The sequence below is a fragment of the Myotis lucifugus genome, unplaced genomic scaffold (assembly GCF_000147115.1).
Source record: "Myotis lucifugus unplaced genomic scaffold, Myoluc2.0 scaffold_98, whole genome shotgun sequence".
Taxonomy (NCBI): Eukaryota; Metazoa; Chordata; class Mammalia; order Chiroptera; family Vespertilionidae; genus Myotis; species Myotis lucifugus.
Genome location: NW_005871146.1, coordinates 3,778,322 through 3,803,237, shown reverse-complemented (window position 1 = coordinate 3,803,237; position 24,916 = coordinate 3,778,322). Strand labels below are relative to the sequence as shown.

Below are 24,916 nucleotides of genomic sequence, written 5' to 3'. Positions count from 1 at the left end.
AGCTAAAAGAAAATGTGCATATTCTTTCCCCCTGATTGACAAGCAGCTTCTAAAAATACGTTGATTCAAGTGGTAGTTTTATGTATTGCAAACTATAGTTAGGTAAATAATGGTTACTTTGAAAATCCATAGTTATTGCTGATTTTTTGACAAGTATGTTTTATTTAGTCAGATACACTCTGAGGATGGCCTTTTCTGTTGGGGTAGGAAATTAGTTCATTAAAAAAATCATAAGCAAAACAAGACTGAGAAAAAGTTCAGATATAGCATTTACACAAAAATAAAAATATTTAAAACAGTACAGTATATTATTCATGAATGTACATATGTTGTCACTCCACTAGAGTGATGAATGCCATAGTCCAGGCAGTGGCTAACTATGGAGAGAGGGAGACAGGAATGGTTTTATTTTTATTAAAAAGAAATATTAATTTGAGTTTCAGAATTAGTAAAACATTACATTAAACAAGTCAGACCTTGCCAATATGAAGATATCAAGTGTTTATTCTCAATATAAAATTCTGATAAGGCAGGTACACTTGTGCAAATCAGGCTTTCTGTTTTTGTTTTTCCTAACTCCTAACTTTGCAAATCTTACTGCTTACTGAATTCTAGATATCCATGTAGTGTTGAAATATTTATTCCTTGACCCCCAAGTGGGTATGGGAAAGAGGGAAAAGTTAAGATTGAGCTGATAAGGAGAGAATCCTAGAAGATAAGCTGACATAAAAATATTTAATTCTTTGTTAATCCTCACCAAGGATTTTTTCCATTGGTTTTTAACAAGGGTGGCAGGGAGGGAGGGAGGGCGAGAGAGAAAGAGAGAAATTGGTTGTCTCATCTACCCGTCCCAATTGTGCCAGGGATTGAACCTGCAACCCAGGTACATGCCCTCAATGGAGTACCCTCGACTCATCAGTGTGCGAGCCAATGCTCTAATACCTAGCCACACCAGCCAGGGCGACATAAAAGTATTTAAAGTTCATATGAATGGATATATTATGCTTCCCTCTTTTTTTGACAAGTCCTCCCTCTTTTTTTTTTTTTTAAAGCTTAAAAAGTTTTTTATTTTGGTCTTATTTCCTTAAGTGAATACCTCATTATGCATACTGAAAAGCTAGTGCATTGTTGTTTTTTTAAATATATATGTATGTATGTATGTATTTATAGAGAGGAAGGGGTAGGGGACAGAGAGAGAAAGAAACAGAGAAAACATTGACATGAGAGAGAAACATCAACTGGTTGCCTTCCGCCCATACCCCAACCAGGGATGGAACCCACAACCTGGCCATGTGCCCTGACGAGGAATTGAACCAGCAACCTCTTGGTGCAGTGATGGCGAACCTTTTGAGCTCGGCGTGTCAGCATTTTGAAAAACCCTAACTGAACTCTGGTGCTGTGTCACATATAGAAATTTTTTTGATATTTGCAACCATAGTAAAACAAAGGTTTATATTTTTGATATTTATTTTATATATTTAAATGCCATTTAACAAAGAAAAATCAACCAAAAAAGTGAGTTCGCGTGTCACCTCTGACATGTGTGTCATAGGTTCGCCATCACTGTCTTGGTGCATAGGAAGATGCTCAACCAACTGAGCCACACTGGGCCAGGGCTGCATTGTGTTTTTATATACTACTTTATTTTATTGATTTCTTTCCTGAACAAAATGAAATAGTTGTATCAGGCTCAGTGAATTCTTTGATTAGATTCTGTCTTTGTGACATGCACCCACCACATATGTGTTCCGGTGGTGCAGATTCTGAACAGGATAATCCACTCAGTTTCAGTGCTAATAACTCCATTTGAGTTTTTCAATTCTGTTGGTCTCCCCTTTGTCATCCTTCATTACTGCATTAAAAAAAAACAACCCAACTTTGGAAACTCTTTTTCCTATTCTCTGCAGAATAACAGTTGTCTTTGAAGTATAAAATTTCCTTTCTATAATGACCAAGGAAATTTTTCTCTTTGTTGCTATCCATATTCAATTTCCTTTCTTGTATCCTCCTGTGTTTTATTGCTTTATTTATTTATTTATTTATTTATTAAAATATATTTTTATTGATTTTTTACAGAGAGGAAGGGAGAGGGATAGAGAGTTAGAAACATCGATGAGAGAGAGACATCGATCAGCTGCCTCCTGCACATGCCCCACTGGGGATGTGCCCGCAACCAGGGTACATGCCCTCGACCAGAATCGAACCTGGGACCCTTGAGTCCGCAGGCCGACGCTCCATCCACTGAGCCAAACCAGTTAGGGCTTATTGCTTTCTTTAAAACAAGCGTGTCAAACTCAAAGGCTAACACGGGCCAAATAAATAAGGTTTAAGTTTATGTGGGCCGCAAAATAACAAAAGCTTTAATTTTCATAGAAACGTAGGTTTATTTCGATAGAGCAGTGGTTCTCAACCTTCCTAATGCCGCAACCCTTTAATACAGTTCCTCATGTTGTGGTGACCCCCAATTTCATTGTTACAAATTGAACATAATTAAAACATAGTTATTATCACAAAAACAATATGTAATTATATATGTGTTTTCCTATGGTCTTAGGCGACCCCTGTGAAAGGGTCGGTCGACCCCCAAAGGGGTCGTGACCCACAGGTTGAGAACCGCTGCGATAGAGACATGCTGAATACAAAGGGCTGAAATAAGTAATTGTTAACATAAAATAATAGAACATTTTAATAAAAATTAATATTTTTTCTTGAACATTAACTTACCAGGCACTGAATAACTGCACAAATAAGCGTAATGCAATTAAACCTAGTTTTCTTGTTCTCCGAAAGCGAAATATTTCCTGTTGCACACACCAAACAGATTAGTCCAAAACTAATGATGTGGCAATTGGCTGCTAAAATATTCGCTGCTAGTATTAGTGGAGAGAAATGGTGTGCCTGCATGTAAGGCGCGTAAGAGAAATGAATGCAACATGATTATAATAATCAGTCATTAGTAAATGTTATAGTTTGTTATTAATGACTTAGAGGCCCGGTGCACGAAATTCTTGCACTGGGGTCCCTCAGCCCAGCCTGCGCCCTCTCGCAGTTTGGGAGCCCTTGGGGGATGTCCAACTGACAGCTTAGGCCAGCCGTGGGCAAACTACGGCCCGCGGGCCGGATCCGGCCCGTTTGAAATGAATAAAACTAAAAAAAAAAAAGACCGTACCCTTTTATGTAATGATGTTTACTTTGAATTTATATTAGTTCACACAAACACTCCATCCATGCTTTTGTTCCGGCCCTCTGGTCCAGTTTAAGAACCCATTGTGGCCCTCGAGTCAAAAAGTTTGCCCACCCCTGGCTTAGGCCCATGCGGGGAGCAGGCCTATGCCATAAGTCAGACATCCTTAGCGCCGCCGTGCCAGCCATGAGCCCCAGCTTCTGGCTGAGCAGTGCTCCCTGTGGGAGCGCACTGACCACCACAGGGCAGCTCCTGTGTTGAGCGTCTGCCTGCTGGTGGTCATTGAGCGTCATAGTGTTCGGTTGATTTGTATATTAGCCTTTTATTATATAGGACTAGAGGCCCAGTGCACCGGTGGGATCCCTCAGTCTGGCCTGCAGACATTCCCTGAGAAGTCCTGGATTGCGAGAGGATGTAGGCCAGGCTGAGGGACCCCACTAGTGCAAGATCGGGGCTGGGGAGGGACCGCGGGAGGGCTCCAGTGCGTGTCTGGCCCGTCTCACCCAGTCAGAGCCTCTGCTCCCTGGTGGTCAGTGCACGTCATAGTGACTGGTCATAGCGACTGGTTGAACGGTCGAACAAATGGTCAGACACTTAGCATATTAGGCTTTTATTATATAGGATTATGTATAACAGGATATTATAAAAATTAGGTTTTGAAATTTTTATTAAAATGTTTCTTATATACCGTTATATTGGCTTGGCCGCAAAAATATTCATTGTGGGCAGCATGCGGCCTGTGGGCCGCGAGTTTGACATGCTTGCTTTAGAGCAGGGGTGGGCAAACTTTTGACTTGAGGGCCACAATGGGTTCTTAAACTGGACCGGAGGGCCGGAACAAAAGCATGGATGGAGTGTTTGTGTGAACTAATATAAATTCAAAGTAAACATCATTACATAAAAGGGTACGGTCTTTTTTTTTTTTTAGTTTTATTCATTTCAAACGGGCCGGATCCGGCCCGCGGGCCGTAGTTTGCCCACGGCTGGGCTAGATAGTGAGTGTTCTGAATTTTGCTTTGCAATTGATATTGGAAATCAGTTTGTGAAAATAGTTTGCCTTGGGTTAAATGTGTTCACTGTCTTTTTATGATTCAGCTATTGTAAGTATCTGCTATATTTTCAGCATTCACATAAAGCTTTTTATATGTGCCAAGTTCTAGATATTTTTGAATTATGTTTGGCTTTTGTGTCCCTCCAGAAGAGAGGGGTGGAGAGAATCTCTTAGGCCCCAAATTTACATATTTGTGGCACAGATTTGGGGATGAAGTGGAGAATACTTAATGATAGAACTGTATAAATTAGTACACATCTGGTTTTAGAAAGCATCCACCTTTCTTGTGTAAGTAGATCATATTTTCTTGCTGCTTTGAATCTTTTATTAAATAAATGAAATGCAAATAAAGATGAGCCAGATTTCGAAGAAGGGATGGATGGAGAAGGAGATTGTAAACACCAGTTTTCTTTTTTACTTTTAATTAATTAATTAATTAATTATTTATTTATTTATTGTCTAAAGTTTTACATATGTCTCCTTTTTCCCCTGCTTGACTCCTCCCCCCCCACCCCCCAGCCATTCCCACCCCAGGCAAGCCCTCACCGCCCCAGTGTCTGTGTCCATTGGTTATGCTAATATGCATGCATACAAGTCCTTTGGTTGCTCTCTAGCCCCCCTTTTCCCCTGCCATTTGTCTCTGGATCTATTCTTGTTAATCAAATTATGTTGATCATTATATCCCACATATGAGTGAGATCATGTGATATTTATCTTTCTCCGACTGGCTTATTTCGCTTAGCATAATGCTCTTCAGTTCCATCCATACTGTTGCAAATGGTAAAAGTTCCTTCTTTTTAATAGCAGCATAGTATTCCATTGTGTAGATGTACCCCAGTTTTTTAATCCACTCATCTGCTGATGGGCACTTAGGTTGTTTTCAAATCTTAGCTATTGTAAATTGTGCTGCAATGAACATAGGGGTGCATATATCCTTTCTGATTGGTGTTTCTGGTTTCTTGGGATATATTCCTGTAATTGGATGACTGGGTCAAATGGGAGTTCCATTTTTAACTTTTTGAGGAAACTTCATACTGTCTTCCACAGTGGCTGCACCAGTTTACTATTCTTTTGATGACTGTTTTTGTCCTTTTGAAACTAGTACTATTTCAGAATAGTTCTTAGAAGAGTCCATGGAGAAGCAAGGTATACAATGTCATTTTTTTAAATGTCCCATTGCTCCCCCCACCCCCATAATTATATCTATTGACCTATTGAGGAAAATTGATATAGACTCTCTTCTCTGTGGGATAGATCCAGTTCCTCTCCTTAAGGGTACCAGATAGGAAGATCATAAAGAAATTTGTATTAGCAGTTTACTCTGTTGGTTTGGCCACATAAAATCCATGTTAATTTTTATATTGTATTTCAAAACACCTTAAAAACCTGTCAAAACATTTTGTTGTTGTTGTTAACAGTTGAGTTTTTACATGAGAATCATTTATTTTGTTTCTATTATTTATTTCCCCAGGCCTTCAATCTCTAGTTATTCTGGAATTTTCAAAAGAAGAAAAGTTACCTATAGATGAAAATACAATATATTTAGTAGATAGACATATTTAGAAGTACAAAAAGAAGTATGATGCCGAAACCGGTTTGGCTCAGTGGATAGAGCGTCAGCCTGCGGACTGAAAGGTCCCAGGTTCGATTCCGGTCAAGGGCATGTACCTGGGTTGCAGGCACATCCCCAGTAGGAGATGTGCAGGAGGCAGCTGATCGATGTTTCTCTCTCATCGATGTTTCTAACTCTCTTTCTCTCTCCCTTCCTCTCTGTAAAAAATCAATAAAATATATTAAAAAAAAAACAACAAAAAAAACAACAAAAATTGTTATTAACTATGTAGGCCTGTGAAAGAGAGATATGCCAGACTTAAGTAATTTTTGCAATTACTTTTTAAAAAAATACAGAATAATTCTTTAAAAATATTTTTTCTGTAAATTGTAACTGAAATCTATGTTTCATTAGAAAGCAGTGTTTTAAGTTGCTGTTCTCTCTCCCTGAAGACAAGTTTTTATTTTTGTACCCCAACACCCAGCAATTTGTTTCACTTTAAAAGATGGAATAGGTAACCAGGTCTTTGCTAAGTCAGTGTGGTGTAGAAAACGATAAGGAGGGAGGACTCCAATATTGGCCTAAAATATTTTAATCAAGGAATTCCAGGCACTTATCTCCACCCATATTTTGATATGTAGACGTATCCTATAAGGTCTTAATTTAGCAGTAAAACTTTGAATATTGCTAAAAATAAAGTGCTAATGACACTTAAATGTTAATAGGACTTGAGGGCCAGATATTTTTTTATGTACAGCTGTTAGCTAATTAAGTGGATATTTCAGGTTTAATAAAAACCAATCTCATTGTTTCAATCACAATTTATTTGGAAGGTTTGCTTCTGGGTCTAATAAAATAAGCAATAGGAAGGCATAAAATTGTTAAGAAAATAATGAAATTTAGGGGTAAAGAGAAAATGCCTCTAGGGGATATTTAAAATAAAATAACATTAAAAACAAGGAACTAAAGATGTGTAAGTTGCTCTAAGGCCATTGTACCAAATATCACCATTGTGTTTCTTACCCAAGAAGAAATTGCATCATCAAATAAATCTACTGAGCACTGTTATTTGGATGGTACTGAGATGAACAATTGTTTCAGTTGTTGCCCAGCTCCCCCCTCTAACTCTCAGCAGCCTGGAACTGTGCATGTTATGGAAGTTCATGTGACAATGATCCTTGGTTTTGTTCATTTAGCTTGTCAAAACAATTTTATGTAGGTGGAAAGAAATGAATGAAATGAATAGAGTGGGTTAGCTGCATTAGCTGTAGCTGCACTGAAAGTAATGAATGCTGCAATTGGAATAGTGTTGCAAGCCTCCAGGAATATCCAGTTTGTTAATGCTGGGGAGAACTACTAAAAAGCAATAGTGGCTAATTTGTTCTAAATCTCATTTGATATCATAGTCTTCATGATAATTTGATTGACAGTTGATAATATTTACACAATGTGTATTCCTTTTATTTTACCTTCAGTAATTTAGTAAAGTACTTAGTCCTTTTCAGTGATCCCTAGTTGATAACCAAAATATCAACATGGCTTTTCTGAGAAGAAAATTGTTTTAGAAGCTTTACAAATTTTTAACATACATTTGTCTTCTTGTATAGTGAATAGAACATGAGCTTTAAATCAAACCTTCATTTAATTCTTGGTTCTGCTTTTTGTTGTTGTTGTTGTTAATTTAAATTCTTTATTGTTTAAAGTATTACATGAGTCTCCTTTTTCCCCCATTGACCTCTCCCTGGCCGCTCCCACCCCCCAGCACATGCCCTCACCCTTGGTTCTGCTTTTCATGTAACTTTGAGGGAGATACTAATTTTTTTTTGTCTGTTCCTATGTCAAAAGAAAGTAATATTTCCACTCTCACAGGTTTTTTTTGAGAATTAATGAGAACAGAAGTAAAACAACCAGCTAGTAAATGGTAAACACTTGGCAAATTTTTTAAAACCCCAGTTGTTCTAAATGGTTTGGGTGCTTATGTTAATTTTCATCTGTTTTACTATTATCTTAAAAATTTTGGCATGTTAAAATAATGTACTTCTCTGAGATGTTGACAAGTTATTGAAAAAAGCACCAAATTATTTGTTTGTGTCATTTTCCCCATTTAGTTGATAATCTGTACTCATCTAACTATATTTTTTTCCCTTTAAAATATTTTTAATAAAGATTTAAGCAAGTTTCTGAAACCCCTTAAAATCATAAATAATTTCAAGGAGGATAAAAATCTACGATATATAAAATAGTTTCTATTTACAGTAGAGATGGCTTCTATGCAAAATTAAAGTTAATCTCACTTCGATAGAGTTTTAAGATTGCCATTTAGTGTATTCTCAAGAAAAAATGGTTGTAGATTTTTAGTGAGGAAGAAGTCCCTGTTTGTTTTTCCTCTTTATACTTTGCTATACTTAAGTAGTTGGCATCTTTTTTACAATGGTAGTTAACAGCTTTGACTTTTGCAAATTGGTCATTGTGTGTACCTTGTGTTAGATTTACCAACATTCAGAGACCCAATTTCAATTCTCACCTTTCTTTTAATTTCTTTTGTCCCTGGGGGAATGCTAACTGCTTGTTAAATACATACACAAAGTCTTTTTTATTTGGAAAACACATTCATAGATTCATTCAACACATGGTTATTGAACAGGTCCTTATACTAAGATGCTAAAGACGGAACACTGAAAAGCATTTGTCACTGCTTTTAGAATAAGCCTCAATATAATATTTTTTGTGACTAGAGACCCAGTGCATGAATTCATGCACCAGTGGGGTTCCTCAGCCTGGCCTGTGGGATCGGCCCGAAACCGGCTCTCCGACATCCCCCCGAGGGGTCCCAGATTGCAAGAGGGTGCAGGCCAGACCAAAGGGACCCCACTGGTGCATCATCGGGGCCGGGGGAGGGATATGGGAGGGCTCCAGGGTGTGTCCGGCCTGTCTTGCTCAGTCCTGATCAGTCGGACCCCAGCAGCAAGCTAACCTACTGGTCAGAGCGTCTGCCCCCTGATGGTCAGTGCACATCATAGCGACTGGTCAAGTGGTCAACTATCTGCCCCCTGGTGGTCAGTGCATGTCATAGTGAGTGGTTGAACAGCCTTAGCATATCATTAGCATATTACTCTGATTGGTTGAACGGCCAACTGGTTGACCGGACACTTATCATATTAGGCTCTTATTATATAGGATTAAATGCTATAAAAGAGGTATATACATTGTTTATAAAAACATATATTAGTGTGGAGGGGGGATGATTTAACCTACATTGAGGGGCACTCAGGGAAGGTGTTCCTGAGGAAATGAATTGATCCTTGAATGATGACTGGACATTAACTAGGCAACTAAAGATGGACAGAGGGGCATCCCAGATTGAAGGAACAGAATGTTTAAAGGGCATGAGTTGAAAGAAGTGTGGCATGTTTGAGAATGGAAAAGATCAGAGCGACGAGATTAGGCTAGAAGAGTGGGCAAGAACCATATAATGTGGGACCACATAGGTCACAGTGATTTTCACCTTTATCCTAAAGGCTGTAGAAAGCTACTTATTAAAGAGTTTTAAACAGAGTTATGGTATACATGATTTCATTGAATCTAAAATTCCTCTAATAGTATGACATTCTAATTTTAGAGAAGTTAAAAATAGGAAAAGTTGTATTTCTAAGAATTAGTTGGTATACCTTAGAATTGATTAAAATGATATAAAATATTCTGGCTATATATGGACAAAGTGGAAAATATACTGTACAGGGAAAGATTAGATTTTTGGAAACGACTTAGTAGGTTATTGCAGGAATCTAGAAGAGATGATGATGGCTTGAAATAGGATAGTGGTACTTCGAGTAAGTTTTCATCAGAGAATTTACAAGGCTTGTGCACTTTAGAACATTGTTAAAAATTTGGAATTGTAGATATCTTTTAGTATATTTTAAATTATAATTAAAATTTAAGTAACTATAGAATGGTTTATGCTACAGTGTTAGTTCACATCTAGTGACTGTTTCTGTCTAAGGTTACATATAGCAGTTGAGAGAAAACATTTACAATTGAAGGTTTGTAGGTCTTTTAAACTATATAAGGGATTGTGTAAAGGCCCAATACAGAATATTATTCAGACTTAAAATTTTGTTAACTTTCTGTTTGTACAACAGTGGATATGTGTATTTACATAATTTATTTAAGCTGCTCCATTAAGAACCATACTCTACCTTATTCTGTATAATATATATTCAAAGATTCAGCTACAGTGGTCTGATATTTTTTCCAGCAGTTAGTTCTAAACTATGAGTGAAAACACACATTTAAATAGCTAAATTTAAATTTTCTAGCTCACTGTTACTAATGTTTTGAGTCTTCACTCTTCCAGTCTGCATCCTATATTCCCAGGTTTACCTTTAGCAAAAGGTCTTAAGCATTTCAAATATTATATGACAAGAACTATGGATACTTTCATACTCAGGATCTCACTTAATCCTTGGATTAGCCTGCTGATAGTGGTTCTTTCCTTACATGGCTAACTGTAGTTAATACATACTTGTGAACAAAGAATTGAGTGTTTTATGATATGCTCTCAAAGTACCCAATGCTTTTCTCTTCATCATACTTAATAAAATTAATGCCTCTGCCTTTTAACACTGTAAGGTCTAGGATAGCAGAAATTTTGTCTCTGATGCTCATCATATCCTTTTGCCTGACATAGAGTACCCAAATATTATTTACAATTTAAGCAAACATTTATGAAAGTGTACAAAAATTGCTAAAACTACAGTGAATGTTGCATGCTATATAAGAATTCTTATCAAGACAATCAGATAGGTAGACTCTATATTAAGTTATAAGAATTAAATATCACTTAATGATATGTGGAATATACTTCATTTGATTTAAAATAAGTTTTCTTTTTAAAAAATATATATTTGTATTGATTTCAGAAAGGAAGGGAGAGGGAGAGAGAAACATCGATGATGAGAGAGAATCATTGATCGCCTACCTCCTGCACACTCCCTACTGGGGATTGGCTCACAACCCAGGCATATGCCCATGACCAGAAACCAACCCGGGACCCTTCAATCTGCAAGCTGATGCTCCATCCACTGAGCCAAACCAGCTAGGGCTAAAATAAGTCTTCTTGGTAGAATTATTGTAAGGGTCAGTAATAGATAAGAGAATCAACAAGAGATCTAGATTTTTCTTTTTTCTATATAAATTTCCCCTAAATGAGGAACATTTAAGAATGTGTAGTGAGCCCTGACTGGTTTGACTCAGTGGATAGAGCGTTGGCCTGCGGACTGAAGGGTCCCAGGTTCGATTCTGGCCAAGGGCATATACCCGGGTTGTGGGCCTGATCCCCAGTAGGGGGCATGCAGGAGGCAGCCGATCAATGATTCTCTCTCATCATTGATGTTTCTCTCTCTCCCTCTCCCTTCCTCTCTGAAATCAATAAAAATATTTTTTTTTTTTTTTTGTAAAAAAGAATGTATGGTGAATAAGATTTTTTTAAAAAACATATTGGGAAACCCTATTGTCAGTAAAGGGAAAAGCAAACAAGCTGAAAACTTCTTATTGTAAAACATGAGATATTTTGAAAATTTTGATGAACAGAACAACAAAAACCTATTATCTTCAATGCATAGCTGAGTTTGTTACAATGTAAGGGTAATCTCCAAGGTCTAAGAAGAAATGTAAAACCAGAGCAAGAAAAGTGTGAATTGACACTAGGACTTTTCTTGGACAGTTGCCAATCTGTTAACTAAGGGGCATAGTTTTACTGTCTATCTGAGGATAGATGAAATCTCAAGGCCAAGCAGTTATTGGAATTGAGATCCAATAAAGTTGTTCTTTGAAGAGGGAAATGAAATGAAATGAAAAACAGACTAGAGATTGTGGGATACACTCACAACTGAGGATATTCCAACACACATCACAATTTGAAATAACCACATAAAGAAAAATACCAATAGAAGTGAATATCAGCAGCCAAAACAATAGCAAAATTAGATCCCCAGTAACTCAGATAAAAGTGGCAGTGAATTGAGTCTGTAAAGTAAGTTATATTATCAGGAAAAGGACTAGAAACTAACTAAAACAACAAAAATCAAGATGGTGTTGGAAGAAGTAGTGAATGATTGATTTGATAAAGACCCAAATAGAGCTTCAAGGAATGGAAATGCATTGTGATTAAAAACTAAATGCTCCCTCCTGCAGGCCTGCTTGCCCCCAACTGGCCACCCCCCTGTTGGCCTGATCACCCCCAACTGCCCTCCCCTCTTGGCCTGATCACCCTTAACCACCTCTGCCTCAGCCCCGCCACCATGGCTTTGTCCAGAAGGACGTCCAGAAGGTCTTCCGGAAGGTCTCCCGGTCTAATTAGCATATTACCCTTTTATTAGTATAGATACATTGGATTATAATGGAAACTAATATTGAATAGTTATCAAAATTTTAAATTTGTGATATACATTATTAGTGCATAATAAAACCTACTGAAAGTCTAATAGCTATCATAACTTAAAAATAATGATTTGTGTAAATGCTATTTTGAGATAATCTGCATCTACTGTTAGGTGATATGAAAATAATCTAGGTCTGTTGGTGACAAAAATCACAGTTACTATTATGCTATTAGGTATACACATTAATAATTCAAGGAGATATTAAATTTCAATTCATGGTAAATGAAAAATATTTGTTTTCACACATATTCACAAATCTTCCTTAACGGGTTTTGTGGACCCTAAGTTTAAGAATTGAGTGTTCTGCCTTGGCCAGGTAGTTCAGTTGGTTAGAGTTTCATCCTGATATGCTAAGATTGCAGATCCAATCCCTGATCAGAGCATATAAAAGAGTCAACCAGTGAATGTATAAATAAGTGGAACAATAAATCAATGTTTCTCTCCCTCTTTCTCTTTCCCTTCCTCTCTCTCTAAAATCAATTAAAAAATAAAAAAGAACACGTGTCCTATTAATACCCTTAAATGTATGTCCAAGATTAACATTACAACACTATTATTACAGTATTAGAGGCCTGGTGTATGAAATTTGTGCACGGTGGGGAGGGGGGTCCCCTCAGCCCAGCCTGCACCCTCTCACAATCCAGGACCGCTGGCTCCTTAACTGCTCTCCTGCCTGCCTAATTGCCCCTAACTGGCCCCCCTGCCAGCCTTATCACCCCTAACCGCCTCAGCCTGCTGACCTGATTGCCCCTGACTGCCCCCCTGCAACCTGGTCACCCCCAACTGCCCTACCCCACTGGCCTGGTTGCCCCTAACTGCCTCCCCCTGCGCGCTGTAAAAAAACAAAAACCACCCCTTACTGCCCCGCTCTGCCAGCCTGGTTGCCCCTAACTGCCCCCCTTGGTGGCCTGGTCGCCCCAAATGCCCCCCCTGCCAGCCTGGTCGCCCCTCACTGACCCCCCTTGCCGACCTGGTCACCCCACACAGCCTGCTGTTCAGTCAACCCACACAGCCTGCTGTTCAGTCGTTTGGTTGTCCCTAACTAACCCCCCTGCCAGCCTGGTTGCCCCATGCAGACTGCTGTTCAGTTGTTTGGTCATCCCTCACTAACCCCCCTGCCGGCCTTTTCGTCCCACTCAGCCTGTTCGATCGTCCGTTCGGTTGTTTCGGATGTGATGGCCCCTGGCTCTTTATATATATATAGATAGTAGTAACAAAAAATGGGGAACAACTTAAAGATTCATTAATAGGAGATTTTATAAATTGTAATACAGGATGTGGCAAAAGTAGGTTTATAGTTGTGAGTACACAAAACAGTTTATTCTTGTATTATTATTTATTAATTATTGTATTTTCATATTAACAACTGTAAACTTACTTTTGCCCCATCCTGTATATTCAGACAAAGGATAACTGTAAAGCAGTGATAATGAATGGAGACAAGTTATAATAATAAGGTAGATATCTTGTCATATCTCCTTATATGCCATCAAAGATTATCTCAATATTGAGTGAAAAAGAAGCAAACTTCCAAAAAATACATACTGTATACCATCATTTTATGAAATTTTAACATTTCATATAAAGTGTAAAAACCCAGCCCTAGCCAGTTTGGCTCAGTGGATAGAGGGTCAGCCTACGGACTGAAGGGTCATGGGTTCCATTCCAGTCAAGGGCATATACCTGGGTTTCGGGCTCAGTCCCCAGTAAAGGGCATGCAGGAGGCAGCCGATCAATGATTCTCTCTCATTATTGATGTTTCTCTCTCTCCCTCTCCCTTCCTCTCTGAAATCAATAAAAATATATTTAAAAAAAATAAAGTCTAAAAACCCATATAGGAATGGTATGTTCAAATTCAGGGTAGTGGTTATTCAAGGGTAAGGAATTGTGATGGGAAGGGCAACCTAATTGCACAGAGGGCTTTAAATTATGTTTGTGATGTTTAATTATTTAACTGTATGATGGACACATTACTTTATTGTATACCTAGAATATTTTGTTAAAATATATATTACTTGTTTTGACAGAATATTAATGTAAGAAAGATAGTTTCAATTTAAATTTGCAGGACAATTCAGAGTTTGTGTATATAGGACCTTGTTAAGGGAAAACAACAAATTAAGTGCTTTTCCCCATTTTATCTCAGATAGGAATTAACCTGTGAAGTGCCAGATGCTTTAAATATGTGATAAAAGCATACCTAGTAAATTATTTAATTCTTACAACAGTCCTGTGAGTTGAAGGTATATATTCATAAAGGGAATTCTAACCAAAGCAAAGACAGAACTAGGATTTATATTTAGACCTTTCTACCTCTAAAGTCCATACTTGTTTCCTGTTGTTAAATTGCACATTTCTAGCAATAGATGACTTATTTTAGAAGTAGTAAGTTAACTCACTACAAAATGAGACTGTATCTGAGGCATATTTAATAATACTGATACTAAAATAATCTTAAGTATGACTTTATAATCCAAAGTTTTCTTAAACATACTTTAGCCTGTTTCCACACTCATATGATAGACTGATGAAATTATTAGTTATTAGTAAACTTGTTATAGTGTTCCTATTTTAACACTGTTGATCATTATAACTTAGTACATGTTTACCATCTAAATTTAACTGTAATTTGGTGTTTTATTATTTTAAACTACATTCTGTTTTCGTTTTTGATTGTAGGATCGAAAGTTAACAAAGTCTGAGAGACAGAGATTTAAAGAAGAGGCTGAAATGTTAAAGGGTCTTCAGCATCCCAATATTGTTCGATTCTATGATTCCTGGGAATCCACAGTAAAAGGAAAGAAGTGCATTGTTTTGGTGACAGAACTTATGACATCTGGAACACTTAAAACGTAAGTCCATCAATATAAAAGCTGACCAAGAACTATGAGAAAACTTGAGTTTGCTTATTTTAGGCCTTATCAGTCCTACTTTTGTTGCCTTAGGAGGGAACTGTCCCTTCAACTGTTAGTACATTAGCACATTTTTCTGCCCACAGAGTCCTCTGGTGTATAAAGTGATTTAATAATTATTTATTGGTAAGTTTTAAAATGAGATGTTATTGCCCAGCCAGCATGGCTCGGTGGTTGAGCGTTGACCTAAGGAGGTCATGGCACACACCCGGGTTGCGGGCTCAGTCCCCAGTGTGGGGTATGTAGGAGGCAGCCAATCGGTGATTCTCTCTCATCATTGATGCTTCTGTCTCTCCTTCTTCCTTCTCCCTTCTTCTCTAAAATCAATAAAACTATATATATGTGTATATATATATATATATATATATTTTTTTTTTAAGAGATGTTATTGCAGAATAAACCCAGTTATTTTAAGTCATTGTACTTGGTGTTTCTAAAATTTAAGTGGCTAAGGGATCAGAAATCAAGTGATGATAAGGGAGCCCTCTAGTGGTTAAAATGAAGTTGAAATTTACTGAGAAGCTTTACGCATTATTTTATCAAGCAGTATTAGGCAGTTTTTGTTGCACCTATGCAACTATTGTATCAAATGCACACTGTATTTTGAACATTATCACTACATAATTTCATTTCCCATAGCATCAGAAATTGAAAAGCCAAAACAGCTAGTCCTATTATTTCTTTCAGGAATACAGATAGGTCAAATGCAGAAATTCCCTGTTGCCTATTATAAAGAGTTTTAAGGTAAGAGTTGGAGTATGCCTCTGGAATCTCAGGTCTCTTTTTTGTACTCAGTATCTATTTGTATTCAGAGAGGAAATTAGTATAAATTATGTGGTGTAAATTTTTTATTGTGAAGGAATTGGATTTTAAAAAATTGTCTCTCTAGTGTATATTGATTATTTATTACTTTCTTTAGTTAATACTACTGAGCTCATTAATCCAAGATCTTAGAAGCATAAGTCTTGTATCTCCTGGATGTAGTCATTTGAGTGTGCTCTTGGATGCTTAAGACTAACATGTTGAAAAGCCAACAAAATTTCCCCCCACTGCAAATTCTATTTTCTATTCAACCTCTGTAATATTTATGGCAGCATCCTTATCCTAGTCATCCAGGCTTCTTGGTATACATATGTCTGTTTCTACTACACTGTGGTCCCTAGCACTATGCCTGTAACTTGTTAAGTAGTTGAGTGAATTAAGGAGAATTGTGTGATAGTAGTTTTGTGTATATCTGCATCTTGAGACTCTTTTCACTGTTTTGTATACTTAGTGGATTGTCAATAGACTTATCAGGTACACCCTACAACAGTTCACTTGTTTTAAAAACTGTAATAAGGGGCTTTGGGTAACATAGTGGGCTAAGTCCCTGTTGGATGGCCTCCCCCGTACCAACAAACTAAAGTGTAGAATGTCATTAAAGCTCTTTCCATAAGCATCCAAGCTTCAGATTAAAAAAAAAAAAAGAGGACATAAAAAGCGAAGGAGAAGTAACTCAAGGCCAAAACAGGAGCTGATGCACTGGCGTTCTATGGGAATTTCATACCATTTATGGGGTTTGAGGATTGGATACTAGAATTTTAATGTCCATGCTAGGACTAAGCCCTAGAACTCAGTAGAAAGGAAAACTGGAACTTAGTTTCTGTCAGAAGACTGAATTACCTATTTAAGAGAGAACTCTGCATCCCAGTGAGTGAAAATTATAAGGAATTTTGCCCATCTGCCCAGGACTTTGGATGGGAGGAAAGTTCCTATGAAAAACAGAAATCTCAGCCTACATAATATATAATATAAATTTGTACTACCCACTTGGTGCAGGAATCCCAAGATTAGGAATAAACTTCATTATTGTTTCAAAGTCCAATGACAACTCCCAGAACATTTTCATACTTCATTGATCATATGGACAAAACAGTCTCTAGTGAAGGCGACTTCATAATTAAATTACTAGCCAGTAAAGATGATCAGATACAACTGGAAAATAGCACCACAGGAATTAAAGATACTATAGACAACTCTGAAAGTGATTATAAAATAAATGTGTAATTATTTAAAAATTTCAGTAAAGATATATGTAAATATATAAAGTATATACAAGCATATAAAATAACAAAAGAAAGAATAGAAACCATAATGAAGAAATACAACTTTGTCAAAAAAAGTTCAGATACAATTAGAAAAAATCCAAAGAACTAGAAATAAGAATAAATCATTAAAATTTTAATGGTTAGGTTCAACAGCAGACTAGATTGAATAGACAAGAATAAATATGAAGGTGCTTGCTTTGGCAGCACATATACTAAAATTGAAACGATACAGAGAAGATTAGCATGACCTCTGTGCAAGGATGACACGCAAATTTGTGAAGTGTTCTATATTTTTTCTCAGCAGGAAGGCCGGAGTGGATGGGTGGGTGGGAAGAGATGAACCAAAGAACTTGTATGCATATATGCATAACCCATGGACACAGTAATAATGTGGTAAAGGCCTGGGGTGGGGGGTCGAGGATGGGGAAGGGCTAGAAGGTGTCAATAGGGAAAAAAGGGGACATATGTAATACTTTCAATAATATTTCATATATATACTAGAGGCCCGGTGCATGGATTTGTGCACTGGTGGAGTCCCTCAGCTTGGCCTGTGCCCTCTCACAATCCAGGACCCCTTGGGGGATGTTGGATGCCCAGTGCATAGATTTGGCCCAATCTCTGCAGTCCAGGCCGAGGGACCTGCATATAAAATCTTTAGTATGCATATAAAATCTTTGGTTAATTTCTTCCCCCCTTCCCCCCCCTCCCCTTCCCGCTGAGATTCATCAGTCTGTTCCATGTTTCCACTCCTGCGTTGAGCGTCTGCCCCCTGGTGGTCAGTACCGGTTGAACAGTCACTTAGGCTTTATTTATATAGATGTATATACATACATCTATATATATACTCACATATACATACATATATATATCACATAGAAAAAAATTCTTGAAGTTTGCTAAAAGAAAAGTAAATATTAAGAAATCAGAAAAAGGTGGAAGATACGAGAAAAGATGAGAAATAGAGTGAGAATTAGATTTAATTTTACTCTATAATGGAAAAAGATAAAAAATATGAGCAAAGACAATATTTGAGAACAGGATGGCTCAGATTGAGAATGTGTATATAGTCCAAAACAAATAGATTTAAAGCAAATCTATATTCATACTGTAAGAATACAGAACAATGAAGAACATTGGTAGTTTTTGGAAAGGCAAATGGAGTGAAAGGGATGGTATGTAGTTCCAAAATACATGTATTTTGGATCCTTTGAGTTTCTATCTTTGTTCCACATATATAAATACTTAAATTGAAATAAATACCCATGCCTGGAAAATAAGATGGGAATATATGGATTAGAAAATTTTGTTTAAGTGATGCAAATAAAGTTAGGTTTTTTAAAATTGAAGTGAAATTACTAACATAAAATCAACCTTTTTAAAGTGTACAATTCAGTGGCATTTAGTACATTTGCATTGTTTTGTGGCCACCACATCTAATAAGTTCCTGAACATTTCATCACCATCAAAAGAGCACCTGGTACCCATTAAGTTGTTACTCCCATTCCTCTTCCTACACAGTATAATTTGGTCATGAGGAGTTGCTTCTCTTGGTGATTTCAAGATTCTCTCTGTATCTTTGGCTTTCAGCAATTTGAATGCAATATGTCTCATGTGGATCTCTTGGATTTTATTGAGCTGCCTGGGTGTGTAAATTCATGTCTTTTATCAAATTTGGAAAGTTCTTGGCCATTATTTTATAAAATATTCATTCTCTTCCTTTTCTCTCTTATTTGGGACTCCCATTTTGTATATGTTGATCCACTTGGTATCTCACAGGTCTCTTATCTCTTAAGCTCTGTGGATTTTTTTCTTTATTCTTTTTTTTTCTGCTCATCAGACTGGATAATTTCAGTTCACTTACTGTGATTTGCAGCTTCTATCTTCTGCCTGCTGAAATCTGCTGTTGAATTCAGTGAATTTTTCATTTCAGTTATTGTGTTTTAGCTCCAGAATTTGTTTGGTTTCTTTTTATAATTTCTGCCTCTTTATTGATATTATCTTTTTGTTGAACTAAAATATCCTACACTTCCCCTGGCCAGGTGTCTCAGTTGGTTGGACCATCATTCCAGACACCAAGAGGTTGCAGGTTAGGTCCCCGGTTGGGGCACTTTTGGAAGACAACTGACTCTCTTTCTCTCTCAGCAGTAAAACATATCCTTGGGTGAGGATTAAAAAATAAAAATAATAAAATTTCCTATTCAAATATTTGGCAGCCATTGTTCTTAGCATTTAGTCTTCCAATTCTGTGGGATAAGTACCATAATTTTTTATCCCACATTTAACCATAAGTTGGTTATCAGTTTATATGAACTATTTCAGCACTTAAAAGCTGATTAGGAGCTATGGTTATGAGGCTGGAAGTTTTCAACTATTAGGCTTTTCTTCAGTGTGATTGGGCATGAGCAAACTGTAATTAAGGACTCAAAAATGTATCAGGAAGATCATCATTTATCTATCAATTAATTATTATGTCTTTTCTGCACCGATGATGCCTGATTGTCATATTTCTTATTTGGTTGTAGTGGTTTTAATAATGTTCCTAATTTTATATAAAAATAATAATAATAAAATTTTAAATGATTTTTGATTTTTTTTAATGAGGCATAGTTGAGATACAACATTAAATTAGTTTCAGGTGTAAAATACAATGATTCACAATTTGTATATATTGCAAAATGATCACCACAGTATCCAGTTAACATCTGTCATCATACATAAGACAATTTTTTTCTTACGATGAAGACTTTTAATATCACTCTTAGCAACTTTCAAATAATCAGTATAGCATGATTAACTATATTGTATATTATATCCCCATGACTTATTTATTTTATAACTGGAAGTTCATACCTTTACTGCTTTTTGCCCACTACCACCTGTGCCTCTGGCAATCACCAATTTGTTCTTTATATCTATGATCTTGGTTTTTTGTTGTTTGTTTTTTTCTCTGTCTCACTTATTTCACTTAGTGTAATGTTGTCAGGGTTCATTCATATTGTCGCAAATGGCAAGATTTCATTCTTTTTTAATGGCTGAATAATAGTTACTGTAATTTTTATTATAATAGCTATTGAGAACACAATATCACTTCCTACTGGCTAGGGTAATCTTGAATGTCTTTGTCAAACTAATAGGATTAAAATTAGGCTTTAAAGCATCTGTTCTCAACCTGTGGGTCTCGACTCCTTTGGGGGTCGAATGACCCTTTCGCCTAAGACCATCAGAAAACACATGTATAATTACATATTGTTTTTGTGATTAATCACTATGCTTTAATTATGTTCAATTTGTAACAATGAAATTGGGGGTCACCACAACAGTATTAAAGGGTCGCGGCATTAGGAAGGTTGAGAACCACTGATTTAAAGGATAGATAGCTCTTCTGTAAAAAAAAAAAAAAAAAAGCTGCCCTAGCTGGTTTGGCTAAATGGATAGAGCATTGGCCTGCAGACTGAGGGGTCCCAGGTTCAATTCTGGCCAAGGGCACATGCCTGGGTTGCGGGCTCGATCCCCAGTCCCCAGTAGGGGGTGTGCAGGAAGCAGCCAGTCAATGATTCTCTCTCATCATTGATATTTCTATCTCTCTCTCCCTCTCCCTTCCTCTCTAAAATCAATAAAATGTATATATTTTTAAGAAAGGTGCTTTGGGAATTGTATAAAAAGAGAATAAAAGGTTAACTATAGGCTAACTCTTTTGGTTAAAAACAGAAAGTTTATAAAGAGGAATAATGACAAAAAAAAGGCTCCAGTAGATACGTTAAAGATAAAATGTAGAAAGTTTTGAATGTAGGGCAAAAGATTAGCATCTGATTTAATTTAAGGATGATAGGAAACCACGGAATATATTATGACCTAGCAGAGATACAGTGCTTTGAATAATTCAGAAAACAATTGAGCACCTACTATGTGCCAAGGACTAATGGTAGTAAATACATAACAGGTTAGAGATAGAGTAACCAGTCAAGCAATAGCAATAGCATAAGCTTAAGAGTTCACTTACCTTCTCTCTTGAAATTAGCTGTGTAACCTTGGGGTCACAATCCTCATCAGTAAAAATAAACTTAATATTATCTACCAAAAGTGGAGGTAACTTTCATTATTAGCATTGCCTGAAATGTATGCCAGATCAATTGTTTTAAAATCCAGTGTGTTTAAAAGTGAAATTCCTGAAAATGATAAACTTTTTGTTTATCAAAATATGTTATCAACAGAGTAAAAAGCAAATCACAGAATGGGAGAAAGTATTTGCAAATCATGTAACTCAAAAGGGATTAATATCTAGAATATATAGAGAACTCTCTAAAATTAATAACATAAAAACAAACGATTCAAAAATGGGCAAAGGACTTAAGTAGACATTTCTCCAAAGAAGATATACAAATGGCCAACAAGTAGTACCTGAAGTGATGTTCCATGCCACTAGTTATTAGGGAAACACAAATCAAAACCACAATGAAATACCACCTCACACCTGTTAGAATGGCTATTATAAAAAAGACAAGAAATAACAAGTTTTGGCGACAATGTGAAGAAAAAAGAACCTTTGTGCACTGTTTTTGGGAATGTATGTATGTTGGTGTAGCCACTATGGAATACAGTATGGAGGTTCCTCAAAAATTTACAACCACCATATGATCCAGCAATTCTACTTCTAGTATTTATCCAAATGAAATGAAAGCAATAACTTGAAAAGACATATGTTACCCCCATCTTCATTGTAGCATTATTTTTAGTTGACAACACATGAAAGCAACGTAAGTGTCCAGTGAATGGATAAATACTATTCATCCATAAAAATAAGTAAATCTTGCCATTTGTTTTCAGCAACATGGATGGATCTTGTTGGCATTATGCTAAGTGAAACAGAGAAAGACAAATATAGTATGATCTCACTTATGTGTGGAATCTAGAAAACAGCCAAGCCAAACAAACAAGAAAGTCCAAACCACCAACAACAAAATCATACTTACAGAGAACAGATTGTTGGTTGCTGGGTTGTGGGGAGCATGGGATAGGGGGTGGAGATGAGTGACACTGGTAAAAAGATACAAACTTCCAGTTATAAAATAAATAAATCTTGCCTGGCTGGCTTGGCTCAGTGGTTGAGTGTCAACCTATGAACCAGGAGGTCACGATTTGATTCCTGGTCAGGGCACATCCCTGGGTTGTGGGTGTGTCGATTCCCAGTGGGGGACATGCAGGAGGCAGCCAATCAATGATTCTCTCTCATCATTGATGTTTCTATCTCTCCCTTTTTCTTCCTAAATATTAAAAAATAATAATTAAATAAGTCCTGGGGAATTCATATATAGCTTGGTGACTATCCTGTATAATAAAACCCTAATATGCAAATCGACCGACTGGCAGAACGACCAGTTGCTATGATGTGCGCTGACCATCGGGGAAGACGCGCAACGCAGGAGCTGCCCCCAACTGGCATCTGGCTCACATCTGTCCCGGATTGCGAGAGGACACAGGCCGGGCTGAGGACCCCCGCCACACACACACACTCCCATGCACGAATTTCGTGCATTGGGCCTCTAGTCCTATATAATAAAACCCTAATATGCAACTCGACCAAATGGCAGAACTATTTGTTGCTATGACGTGCACTGACCACCAGGGGCCAGATGCTCAACGCAGGAGCTGCCCCCTGGTGGCCAGTGCACTCCCACAGGGGGATCCCTGTTCAGCCAGAAGCCGAGATCGAGCTGGCGAGCACAGTGTTAGTGGTGGGAGCCTCTTCCGCCTCCGCTGCAGGCGGGCGGTAAGGAGTGAGGGGTCCCGGACTGAGAGAGCCCCGGACTGCGAGAGGGATATTTGACTACCAGGGTATCGGGCCTAAGCCAGGAGGCGGACATCCCCCAAGGGGTCCCAGACTGCAAGAGGGTGCAGGCCGAGCTGAGGGCCCCCGTCCCGAATTTCATGCACCAGGCCTCTAGTCTATCCTATATAATAAAAGAGAAACATGTAAATTGACCATCCCTCCGCTACGCTCACCAGCCAATTAGATGTGAGCATGCAAATTAACCGACAAAGATGGCAGGTTAATTTGCATATACAGGCGCCAAGCAGAGAGCAGAGAGGGAGAGCTGGCAGCTTGGAGGACTTGGCAGAGTGGGAGGCCATGGGTCAGAGACAGAGCAGGAAGGGAAAACCAAGAGCACAGGGAGCACCAGGAATTCTGGGAATAGTAGTTCTGGTGGCAGCCGCAGGACCTGAAGCGGAAGCCCAGAGTGCGGGGAGCACCAGGAATGCCGGGAATCATAGTTCTGATGGCAGACGGATCTCCTAGACCAGTGATGGCGAACCTTTTGAGCTCGGCGTGTCAGCATTTTGAAAAACCCTAACTTAACTCTGGTGCCATGTCACATATAGAAATTTTTTGATATTTGCAACCATAGTAAAACAAAGATTTATATTTTTGATATTTATTTTATATATTTAAATGCCATTTAACAAAGAAAAATCAACCAAAAAAATGAGTTTGCATGTCACCTCTGACACGCGTGTCATAGGTTCGCCATCACTGTCCTAGACACTAGAGCAAAGTGAGCCTGGAGCAAGTTACTGTTGTGGGGGATGGGAGGGAAAGCAAAGGTGAGAGACATAAGTAAAATCAGAGTGTCTAGGAAAAATTAAAGGGAAGATATCCTAAACTTCCAGGAAATCTCCACCAATGAAGCAAAGAAAAAAAATGCCTCTATTATTCTGTGAGCAACAAGCCAAACTGAGTTGGGGTCTCAGACAATTCACTCATATGATTGCAAAGACAGACAGAAACTCCCGGATTGGAGAGGGCTCCCAGATTGAAGAGGGTGCAGGTCGGGCTGAGGTACCCTCACACCCCCTCGTGCACGAATGTCGTGCACCGGGCCTCTAGTATATCTACACTAATAAAAGAGAAACATGGTAATTAGCGTTCGACCGCTACCCTTTTCATTGGCTAATCAGTGAGTATATGCAAATTAACTGTCAGCCAAGATGGCGGCTGGTAGCCAGGCACTGAAGCGAGCAGGGAGGCTTGCTTGCTGCAGACTCCAACGTTCCCCGCCTCACTTGCCGGCCTCTCAGCTGCAACTCTAAGCAACTATGTACTATGTTGCAAATAAGAAGGTAAACAAAATACCAGAAACCAGCTGAAAGCCAGCGGACCGAAACTTTGTATCGATGTTTTCAGCAGCTAGGCCTCAGAGCTAAAGCTGGCCCAGAATAAAAAAAAGAAAAAAAAAAGAAAACAAGGAGCGGTTGGAAGCTTTAGTCACTCACCAGCCGGAAAACAGCCCTCAGCCCCTCACCCAGCCTGGCCAGGCACCCCAGTGGGGACCCCCACCCTGATCCAGGACACCCTTCAGGGCAAACCAGCCAGCCCCCACCCATGCACCAGGCCTCTATCTTATATAGTAAAAGGGTAATATGCTTCCCGGCACTGGGATCAGCAGAGCAGCGAGGCTCCCGGCACCGGGATCAGCATGACAGGGGCCAGCGCCCAAACCCCCTGATCACCCTGCGGCTCTGTGTGTGACAGGGGGCGGGGCCACAACCTCCCTATCCGCACTGCTCTGTTCATGACAGGGAAAGGCGCCCCAACCCCCTGATCAGGCCTGCTCTGTGCCCGATAGGGGGGAGCTCCCCAATCCCCTGATTGCCCTGTGCTCTGTGTTTGACAGGGTGCAGCACACCAAACCCC

At 38.3% G+C, this 24,916-nt stretch overlaps 1 protein-coding gene and 1 non-coding gene across 7 annotated transcripts in view; both read left to right on the top strand.

Annotated features, from left to right (window-relative positions):
• Positions 1-24,916, top strand: part of WNK1 (WNK lysine deficient protein kinase 1) — a 142,422-nt gene that overhangs the window by 27,792 nt on the left and 89,714 nt on the right. For all 6 annotated transcript variants that reach the window (XM_006092130.2, XM_023756720.1, XM_023756718.1 and 3 more), the window contains exon 2: positions 14,907-15,079. In XM_006092130.2, coding sequence (XP_006092192.1) covers positions 14,907-15,079 — 173 coding nt within the window. The remainder of the gene's footprint in view (positions 1-14,906; positions 15,080-24,916) is intronic.
• On the top strand, positions 17,415-17,521 carry LOC111826715. Its single transcript, XR_002830087.1, has one exon. It is a non-coding gene; the product is annotated as a U6 spliceosomal RNA (small nuclear RNA).